General features: G+C 43.5%; 3 protein-coding genes across 3 annotated transcripts; 1 reads left to right on the top strand and 2 right to left on the bottom strand.

Annotated features, from left to right (window-relative positions):
• The first annotated feature begins 417 nt into the window (after positions 1 to 417).
• On the top strand, positions 418 to 1,862 carry LOC103995101 (uncharacterized). Its single transcript, XM_009415614.3, has one exon. It carries the CDS (start codon positions 566 to 568, stop codon positions 1,724 to 1,726), a length of 1,161 nt encoding a protein of 386 aa, XP_009413889.2. The 5' UTR covers positions 418 to 565; the 3' UTR covers positions 1,727 to 1,862.
• A 710-nt stretch (positions 1,863 to 2,572) lies between these two features.
• On the bottom strand, positions 2,573 to 5,695 carry LOC103991674 (dolichyl-diphosphooligosaccharide--protein glycosyltransferase subunit 4A). Its single transcript, XM_009411203.3, has 2 exons — positions 5,564 to 5,695; positions 2,573 to 2,857 (listed from the first exon to the last, which is right to left on the bottom strand). Exon 2 carries the CDS (start codon positions 2,855 to 2,857, stop codon positions 2,744 to 2,746), a length of 114 nt encoding a protein of 37 aa, XP_009409478.1. The 5' UTR covers positions 5,564 to 5,695; the 3' UTR covers positions 2,573 to 2,743.
• A 3,152-nt stretch (positions 5,696 to 8,847) lies between these two features.
• LOC103991684 (uncharacterized) lies at positions 8,848 to 10,485 on the bottom strand. The gene has a single exon (XM_009411212.3). It carries the CDS (start codon positions 10,361 to 10,363, stop codon positions 9,086 to 9,088), a length of 1,278 nt encoding a protein of 425 aa, XP_009409487.2. The 5' UTR covers positions 10,364 to 10,485; the 3' UTR covers positions 8,848 to 9,085.
• Between the last annotated feature and the right edge of the window lie 111 nt (positions 10,486 to 10,596).

Below are 10,596 nucleotides of genomic sequence, written 5' to 3'. Positions count from 1 at the left end.
AAAAATAATCTCCCAAAACCATACTGTTCTTATATGCACATAACAACAATCTTCTAAAAATAATATATTATACCAACGAAACTAATATAGTATCTTCGTTCCACTATATTTAAGAACGCATGCATCTCTCATACCACTCTATCTCCGCCCTCTTCCATCGTTCTGCATTCTCTCTACCCCTCGGAAGCTCCCAATTACTTGCATGAGCAATTCTTAAGGGTTTTGGGTTGGAAACATTACCTTCTGGGTTTGGTCCACCGGGGAGGCCGAGACGTTGAGCTGATCGCTGGCATCTCCACCGTCCATCTGTTCGAACGGCACAAACACATGATGGAATCGCTACGCTCCAAGAACCTTTTGCTCCTCTGCCTCCGATCTCAAAGCACGCGTGTTGCTCTTGTGGGTGGTAACCACACCGCTGCCCGCTTCTGCACCCGCTAACCCACCCCTGCCCTTCTCTCTCTTTCTCTCCTCTCTCTCTCTCTCTCCTCTCTCCTCTCTCTAGCTCCTTGCAGCCCATTTCTCCAAGTGGAATCCCGTAACCCTCAAGACGGAAAGGTCTCCGATGAAGAAGCCGAGCGGTATCCGACGCCTCGAACTCGGCAGCGCCATCGAAATCGGAGGCGACCGCCTCGTGATCCGCCTGCCGGAGCCCCGCCTTCTCCGCCTGGTCGCCCGATCGGTGCTTCTTGCCGCCGCCGTCTTCTCCTTCACCTGGCTCCGAGCCGCCATCCTCCGCCTCGGCGACGTTGGTGGGGTCGCGGTAGGCCAGCGGGCCCTCGACAGCGACGCTACCTTCCTCCCTAGTCTCCTCGGCGATCTGAGGCGCCGTGGCCTGCTTCGCCCCGAGGACAACGCCGTCCTTCTCAACGATCCGATCGCTGGCGATCGAGGGATCGAGGTTCCGGACGGCTCCGCTGACTTTGTGTTCGGAGCCTCTACCGGCGATTTCGAACAAATCGATCGGATCCTCAAGATCGGCGGCGTCGTGGCTGTCAGATTGAGCCCTGATTCATCGGATTCCTTCATCCCGCCGGCGAACTACCGCATGGCTTACGTCGGCTGCATTGGTTCCGCCACCATGGTGGCGATGAGGAAGTCCTCCGCGAGTGGTGAAGGGCTGAAAATGCGGCGGCTGCTATCGCTGCCGGAGGCGAAGAAGAAAGCGCTGAGAGGGCTGGAAGATGCGCTGTTGGAGCCGCCGAGACCGGGGCAACAGGGGCGGCAGCGAAGGGCGAGATACTTGCCGGAGCTTACGGGGGACGAGCTGGATGGGTACCCACGGCGGGTATTCGTGGAAATGGTAGCGGCGGGGGAGGCGGGCAGCGGTGAGTCGTGGTTCAAGCGGAACTACCCAAGAAAGGGCCGGGCCTTCGACGTCATCCGACTGGAGATGAAAGACGACGAAGATGAGGCCGTGAAGGCGGAGGAGGGGGCGACGGCATCGCTGGCGGAGTGGCTTGAAAGGAACGTGAAGGAGGAGGAGTACGTGGTGGTGAAGGCGGAGGCGACGGCTGTGGAGGAGGCGATGGCGGAGGGGGCGATCGGGCTGGTGGACGAGCTCTTCCTGGAGTGCGATCACCAGTCGTGGGAGGCCGATGAGATGAGGGAGAAGGTGAAGAAGAGGGCGACGAGGGGCGGGCAGCGGGCTTACTGGCAGTGCCTCGCCCTCTACGGGAAGCTGAGGGACGCGGGCGTGGCAGTTCACCAGTGGTGGAGCTTCTAAAACAAGATGAAGAGAAGAAAAGAGAAAGAGAGGAGAGAAGAGGACAGAGTGAGAGGGAGCGGAAGGGAAGGGAAGGGTTGCGGAGTGGTTGTGTTGGAGGGGAAGGAGTATGTCTTGTGACAGTGATTATATATGGATGGAACGAACTGAAGGGTCTGAATTGGGGAGGTTGGTGCGCGTGAAAGGGATTTAAATAATTTGAAATCTGTCGGGAGGGAGGCGCGGAAGAAGTCTCCTCTTCGTCTTCTACATTGCGTAATCCTTTAAACTGACTGTGTCTGTACGTACAGATGTATGTATCCGTGTGTATAAAATGGTACGAGGATTCATGGCATTACTATCTACTTTTGTTTGAGTTACTCGGCTTTTCTCCGTAGCGATAAGATTCCTATTCTACCAGTAATGTCCTTCTATATGGGTAATTAGACACTAATGCGATGAAAGCTAATGTTCTTGGCCTCCACAATCAATCAGCAAGAAATCTTGGATAAGTGGCCTTAAAAGAAGAATGAATAAATGATGCCCAAAAACAGGCCATCAAATGCTGATTCTTATTTTGAAACTTGGTGCTGTAACCTAATCAATATAAAGAAAGATGCATGCATGATCATGTATTACCACCAGATAGACAAAAACCATGGGTATGCTAAGTGATCGGATTGGGGTCAACAAACCAGGCTTAATTGGTACCTTGTCCAACGAGTCCTGCACCAGTAGAATGGTTGGGTGTTGTAGATCATGAAGCACATGGAGCAATAATAGGTGAAGAAAGATTTGCCTAAATCAATCGAGCAAAATGATCAATTATTTCGGGTCATGCTATATATTCATCAAAAGGGGCAATGATGAAGTTCAAAGCTGAAAGTTTCTCATTTGTGAAGCAATTGTATAGTTCTTACAAGTTTCTGGCATAAAAGTTCTTCTATATACCCGAGTAGCAATAGAAACCATGAAGACTCATTCAGGCATGATCCATAAAAGTCATATTTCCTGCCCACAAAGCCACTATCTCAAGCATTAGTTACCTTCGTACTTTGGGTCTGCCATCACATAATGATAAGCAATTACCAAAATGAAGATAAATATGCCAAGAAAATTAGCAAAGAATCCCAAGTCTTGATCGTCGATCATCTGCAAGAAAAAGCAAACACAAAGGTCAAATCTATACCCAGTTGGTAAGCATGATATGAACATCAAATTATTTTTTTCTTCGGTGAACAAAATTAGAGAAAGTTATGACACAATAAACAAGTTTTGACCACAATCATATGCATTGACTTTATTAGTCTGCCATTGAGACCAAAATCAAAAGATTTGAACATAAATCCACAAAAGTTGCTTTGTTCCCATCTGCATCTCCAGAAAGGATGCTTGGTTTAAAATCAAGCAGATATAGCATTTTTTCCATCGATGTGATGACCGATGCAACGTCATGCTACCTTTTCTTATCTTTTTTGCAGTTCCCTTAATGTGAATTAGATAGCTTGGTCAAAACAATCGATCAAGGCAGGAGTAGAAGTTCTGTCTACTAATGTTTAAAATAAACCTATACCAGTCACAGTAATAAAGATCAAACAGTATCTGTACATGTACATGTTTAAGCAACTAATGTGAATTCCACACAGAAATGGAAGACAAATTGCAGAAAATCCAGCTTGATTATTGTTTATGTATATCTTGTTTAACCTGCTCCATGGCATGGTGAGTCAGAATGTTCTACTTCAGGGACAGAAAATGCCAAAAAAAATACAAAGGCAACCCAGTGAAATGACATGCACACGCCCAAAAGCAGAAATTCCTCTCTTGATTCAGACCTATGAGTTTAGGAGATATGAAGCAACATGGTCACTGCACAAAGGTCAATTCTCTATGATGCAACATTAATTTCTTAATAAAAATATTGATACAATTACTTTAGTTCTCTTTGTTTCAAAGAAGATTCTGAACCAAAAGCCTAACTGAATTTGGCATACTAAACATTGTAAACATTTTTGTACGAACACAAATCGTTGAATAAAAGCATCAGAGGAGAGATAAAACAGCTATGAGCCCAATTTAGTAACAGCTTTCCTAAGGGCACTATTGATCTCATGCAAACCCATGTTTCTAAGTTGAAATCTGCATAAAAATGTTGGACCAATTACATGAAGAATTTAACGAGATTAAATTACAATTAGCCTTATGAATGCTGATTACAATATCCAGAGTATATTCCACCCAAATCTGGTTCAACAAGAAGCAAGGCCCATAACTGAGACCAAATAGATAATTTTTTTGGTCCACTATGTTTAGTGGTTTTTGTTATTGTGCTACTTGAGTCAAGTTTATAACCTCTTCCTTCCTTTTCAGTATATGAGCCAGGTTTAGTGAAATAAGACAATCTTTAATCCTGCATTTGTTAGGTTAAGCAGTGATTGGAAAGACTTTTAGAATGACCACAGTCCCCTGTGTGGCTCTACCTCGGTTAACCCAAACGTTGTCGGCTGACAAAACCAAGAAGGTGCAAGTATTATAATCTAAATTTGATTTTGTTGAAGAACTAAATCTGAACATGCCTGGAGAAGGTAAAAGAGAATTTTAGCTACATTGCTACATTACCCATAGATATGATATATGGAAATTCTACTGAGAGTCAAATTATTTTATAAGGAGTGCAACAGGCAGCCATCTGTAATTTACTTTGAGCAATAAAAAATATTATCAGCTGCATTAGCTTCATCTCACTGACACACCCTCAATTGTTAGGCGCCTATCTTTCCACAACATAATTTTTCAATCAAGGTATCATTCATGAGGTTTTCAAGAATGCGATCCACAATTGCCCTTGTGCGGAATTCCGTGGAACCAAAGTTTCACTTCATGCCTAAGGTCTACTGCTCCTAAAGATAACATTTTGATCCTGAGGTTTAGAATGGTTTCTTATGTTTCATAACAATCACCCAGTCATTCACTTAACTTGCTAGAATTAAACATAATACATATAATAAAAGAAAATTAAGCATAAAATACAGTCAAAAAAAGGGTTTTTAGTTTTGATTAACCAGCACTTCTGTTCTAAATATAATGATCAATATGAATACACTGATTAACACAAAAAATAAGTTCATCATAAGTTCTAGTATTCCCTATTTGAAGACATTATCTTGCTTTCCAAACTTTGCTGCTTGTAGATCTTTTCATAGGATGAAGAACATAGAAAAATACCCACATGGATGAGCAACCATGGAGATACCGACATGGGATATTAATATTACATGATATGGATATCTAATCTTACGGATATTTATGTAAATCAAGCGAAAAGATGAAATGTGTTAGTAGATATATATTCACAACAATGTTATTCTCCATACAATAGTAAACAATATGGTCCATATAAAAAGATTTACCCTTCAATATGTACAATGCCCAACAAACATTGGATTAGTTGTTACCACAAATTACTTGAACAAAGTATCTGACACTAATCCAGCAGTATTCAACAACTAGTAGTACTCGTTACAGGCACACCATTCAGTTTGATCCCCTAACAATCCAGCCGATCTAGGCTGGGATCGGCAGGGGCGACCTAATTCCATCACATTTACGGCTAGATCAACAGATCACCACCGATATCGAGGTGCGAGCGGCAGAACATGGGGGTTTCACGCAGATCAAAACATCATATATGTATAACGATGCATCTAGAAAACAGATCGAAAGAAATCACAAAAATAAGCGATCCCGCGAAAAGAAGCATCCTATTATCGATTGTTATGAAATCAAATCGATCTGAGGTTGCAAAAGCAGATGATGAAACATAACGTTCGAACGATCGACGAAACCCTAGAGTCTCACCTTCGCCTTCGCTTCCTCCCTCTGCGAACCACAGATCTCGGTGTTCGCGCTTCTTCTCGCCTCGCCTCGACTTCGACTCGGCCGATCGCTGGACCACGAAAAGTCCACCACATAAAATAACCTAACGGGTAAGTCCGCACGGGTGGGAGACCGATCTAGATCCGAACCCGAGCTTGTATATTTTACGGAAAGATGGGTCTCAAAACAGTGGGTCCACGCAGAGCGGTGGGGTAAGGGATGGCCCCACGTGGACCCCCCGGTTCCACATGGACAAAGCTTTATCTAATGACACCGTTAAACACCAAAAGATCTTATGCCTCCACTTTATAAGCTCGAAACTAAGGGTAATTAAACAGATCACTTTGGCTAATATATAGTGACAGTAAACGCTAATGATATGCTTCAAGTCACCAGCATGTATCTGCATTGATTGCAACGGATTTATCATAATTACAACTTAAATCTCTTAATGTCCAATCTAAGATTCAAGAAGATAGAGAAGTTGGAGAATATATACTCAATGCATTCCTCTGAAGCTGCAAGTTGGAAAGGTAGATGGTGTTGTGGATGACAGGGTTGGGGACAAGAACAGAGAGCAGTACTGTTTGTATGATGGAGGCTCTGCCTCTTTGATTTCTGACAATTAGTAGTAGTAGAGACTGATTCTATACTTTACAATATACAGTATTAGGAACTAAGTAAAAAACTACAGTGAATACTCAAGTAAACTTCTTCCTGACAGTCCAAAATCTGAAGGAACAAAGTAAATACCCCAAGAAGTAATGCTTGCTGTATCAAAATTCCTTTCACTATGATATGCAGCAAAAGAGTATCTTCAGAAGGTATGCAATTGAATCCATCAGATCTCTAAAAGATTCCAGATTTTTTAGGAAAAGAAGGCTCATCTATATGATTAAAATTGAGCAAGTAAGATCCATGCAAGCTACCATCTTAGAAAGAGTGTCTTCAGAAATGGTGGTGCAAAGGGAGATGTAAAGAGTGCCTTCAGAAAGTATGCAATTGAATCCATCAGATCTCTAAAAGATTCCAAATTTTTGAGGAAAAGAAGGCTCATCCATATGATTAAAATTGGGCAAGTAATATCCATGTAAGCTACCATTTTACATCTCCCTTTGCACAACCATTCAGACCATGAATCTCTCATTATGGATCTTGGGATCTTGAAAAGTTTGCTGCTCATGCATCTAGTCGCACTAAATTTAACCAAAAGTTGCAGGACCAATATTACCACTGCTTTCTCAATTAATTATTCCACTAATTATCTTAGAGACTATGATACCGGGAGGATAAAAATACAGAATGGATTTCGAAAGAACACCGATAGAACAATTGTTCAGATAGAAAATATCACAGAAGGTAAGAAACGAACTCTTGAAGAAACTTTGATAAAAATGAAAAATAGCTCATCATCAAGTTTAAAATCAAAAGGGATACGGAAAGATCACCACCCTAATGATAATAAACAATGATATAGAACTGAAAGCAAAATACTCACCACTCAAGGACGCATCCAAGAGATACAGAGTTCAAAAAAGCACTCCAAGAGAGCTTCTGCCAATATCATCAGTTTTCTAAAGTCCTTCTTAAGCCTTAAACACCAAAATAAATACTAATGCGTGAAACAACCCTTCATGCATAGATAATTTCGAAATTAAGTGTTTTATAGCTGCCAACCAACTCCATCAATGTATTCCTTAGCCATGAAGAAAAGTACCATGATACAATTTTACCTTTGTGTAGGAAATATGCTGATGAGCTGTCTTATCTGAGTAGGCTGAGTTGAAGATTATGAGGCAATATTGTTGGTTGAAAAAAATATCGTATTATCAGCATGATCCATATGAACAAATTGTAGCAAATTAGACACTCCCGTGCCAGACTACAATGTAAACCATAATCGTTTATTTGAATCCAGATTTATTGTCGAAATTTCTAAAGATAAAGCTTTACATGAATTTAATTGTCTATAGACCAAAGAAATACTAAACCATAAGCTAAAACTTCCACATATCTATCTTCACTTTTTTTTTTTCCTCTTTTTCTTTCATGATAGACCCATTAAATAAGGCAATACAACACTGCAGAACCACTTTATCATAAACGGGGAGTTGGAGCAGAGCCTTGTTTCTAAAAGCTAGTCAATTACATGTCTACACCGGCAAACATGATAAGTTGAACTGCATAAAATTAACAACAAGAAGCACATGATTTACTTATTATGTTTCATGATCCTGACAAGAAATTTTCATAAAGCCTTCTGTTCAAATCTGTAAAGTTAGTCCCCTAGTCTACTATAAATATGCTAGAAATAGCTCCATGAGATGCATCATCTTCATCTCTATATGAGCTGGTGCATCCAAATTGTGCAGAAGTTTTGGCGACAACTTACACACAATGATTCCCGTGTATATTGGCAGGAGGCCTCCTAAAAGCCAATTTTGATAATGTCAGAAAATTGACAATTAAACACAGAGTATATTCAAGAATGCTTCCAAGTTCCTACTATGATCCAAGCACAAGGAAGAACAGAAAACACTTGGAATCAAATTTATTGTCGAAGCAACAGTAGAAGACATTCAGTTGATCATAACCCGAAACCTACCTGGTAATAGGATAGAGTACTAACCTTCATAACAATTTCCATCTTGATGAAGTGGTGTTTATGCCCAAACAAAACAATGTATACCAGTGATCAGTATGTCAAATGTGTTAGCTACAAAGCTATGAGTCGACAGACAGTTATAAGGAACCACTATGGTCATCGAGAAGAAAACATAGATTTCCAAACACAAACTTTTAGATAGTGATTGGACCATAAATGATACTCACATTGATTCCCCATCTCATTACACTGGTTACCAGCTGAGGTTGTCAACATGAGCTGGATCTCTTACATGTTGATCATAACCCGAAACCTACCTGATAATAGGATAAAGTACTAACCTTCATAACAATTTCCATCTTGATGAAGTGGTGTTTATGCCCAAACAAAACAATGTATACCAGTGATCAGTATGTCAAATGTGTTAGCTACAAAGCTACGAGTCGACAGACAGTTATAAGGAACCACTATGGTCATCAAGAAGAAAACATAGATTTCCAAACACAAACTTTTAGATAGTGATTGGACCATAAATGATACTCACATTGATTCCCCATCTCATTACACTGGTTACCAGCTGAGGTTGTCAACATGAGCTGGGTCTCTTACATGGAGCCTCCTCAGTGCTGAAACATCATGGATAATTAATTTCTCTGGCCCAGCTAAGCAGTAAAGCCTGATTTCAAGACTTCACGAGAAATCCATACAAGTTAAAAAGTATCGCAAAACTACCATCATGATCCAGTAACATGAGAGAAGGAAATTACATACTAGCAAAACATACAGTCTGAAAGATAGTTAAGGATCAGTCTCCACTACAACAGTGCTAAACCCACATTGATATGTTAATGGCTGCACAATACTTTCTTCATCCTTCTCATGTAACAACAATTACAACACTATGGCGTCCGCAACGGAATATCATCTTCCTTTAGGAATGGAAGGTTGTGCAGATTGCCCAGAATGTCATTAGTAGCATCCACATCTATATGAAAGCTCAATGAGTCATTAGAATCTTCATGGACGCCATCTAAGCTCTTGTATTCTTCGTTGATATTGATTCCTCTAACAACCTCTTCCTCCTCTTCTGCTTCTTTTACGTCTACTGCTTCAAGATTAATAGGCTTCATTCCACTTCCTAACCGTGCCACAGGACCAGAGATACTTATCCCACTGCTTCCCGTCCACTTTCCACTGTTCCTACCACCCAAAGGTCTCTTCTTTAGGCCTACCTCGACCTTCTTCTCTGCCATAGTCTTCTTGTTCATGGCTGGCATCGCCCACTGTGGTTCATTAATATTTTCCTTCTTCCCATTGTTCTGCCAATCCCGGTGCCGGTCCGGCGGATGCATGGATGCTCCCGGCTGCTGATGGGGCGGCTGCGGGTTGGTGTTGTTACCCCAGTTGGGAAACATCGGGTAGAACGGTTTCCATTCGCTATCAAGATCTGAAGGAGCAATGCCACCACCGCCGTAGAAGCACGGACCTCCAGGGAACCCCAGAGGGAAGAAACCCCAGGAGCAGTAGTACATGTCGGTCCCAGGGACGACAGGGGGCGGGGAAGATAACTCGGTGGCGAGAAACGGCTGGCGGCAAGTGGAGCAGCGAAGGGAGAGGTTCAGGTACTCCCCGGCGAACATGTGCACGTTGCAGCAGGTGGGGCATTTCGTCCAGAAGGGTTCAGCGGTGACTGGGGACGGAGAGGGGGAAGGCTTGGAGGCGGCTGCGGCGGCGGCAGAGGCAGCAATGCGAATCTCGGCGTCGAAGAGGCTCTTCTTGTCAGGGTTGGAGAGGACGGCGAAGGCGTCGGCTACGAGTCTGAACGCGGCGTCGGCGCCAGGAGACCTGTTGCGGTCGTGGTGGAGAAGGAGAGCAAGGCGGCGGTACTGACGCCTGATGTCCGCGGCATCGGAGCCATCGGAGGAGGCAGAGGGGGGCAGGAGCTGGAGGACGGCGTACCAGTCGACGTGGTTGTTGATGCGGCGCTGGCCGGCCAGGAGAACGTCGGCGACGGCGAGGACCTGATCGACGCCGTCGAGGAGGGGCTCCGCCTCCATGGCGCGCTCCGCGAACCGCTTGCTACCGACGAGGTCCCGAGCACCGAGAAGCCTCTCGGCGATCTCTAGCCACCGCGAACCGCTTCCTCCTCTTCCGCCGCCGTGGCCGTCGATGCCCATTTGCGAACTCCAATCGATCTCCGGTGGGCGGTGGTGGTGGTGCTGAACTGCCGAACACAGGACCGGCGCTATAGAGCTTTACGGCGATAAGCCAATTTGTTAGGGTCTATTTTGTCTTTTTAAACCTGACGGATCGGGTGTTGAATCTACTGTATAATGGAAATACTTGACCATCTCAAAAGATGCCACGTCATAAGTAATTAACGGGCCCCGCTGGTTGGACCGTAGAATCG

This window comes from Musa acuminata, chromosome BXJ1-1, assembly GCF_036884655.1.
Source record: "Musa acuminata AAA Group cultivar baxijiao chromosome BXJ1-1, Cavendish_Baxijiao_AAA, whole genome shotgun sequence".
NCBI classification, from domain to species: domain Eukaryota; kingdom Viridiplantae; phylum Streptophyta; class Magnoliopsida; order Zingiberales; family Musaceae; genus Musa; species Musa acuminata.
This window is presented reverse-complemented; position numbering and strand designations above follow the sequence as displayed.

Coding starts and splice junctions, on each gene's coding strand:
- LOC103995101 (XM_009415614.3), top strand. CDS start 566: ATGAAGAAGCCGAGCGGTATCCGACGCCTCGAACTCGGCAGCGCCATC.
- LOC103991674 (XM_009411203.3), bottom strand. CDS start 2,857: ATGATCGACGATCAAGACTTGGGATTCTTTGCTAATTTTCTTGGCATA.
- LOC103991684 (XM_009411212.3), bottom strand. CDS start 10,363: ATGGGCATCGACGGCCACGGCGGCGGAAGAGGAGGAAGCGGTTCGCGG.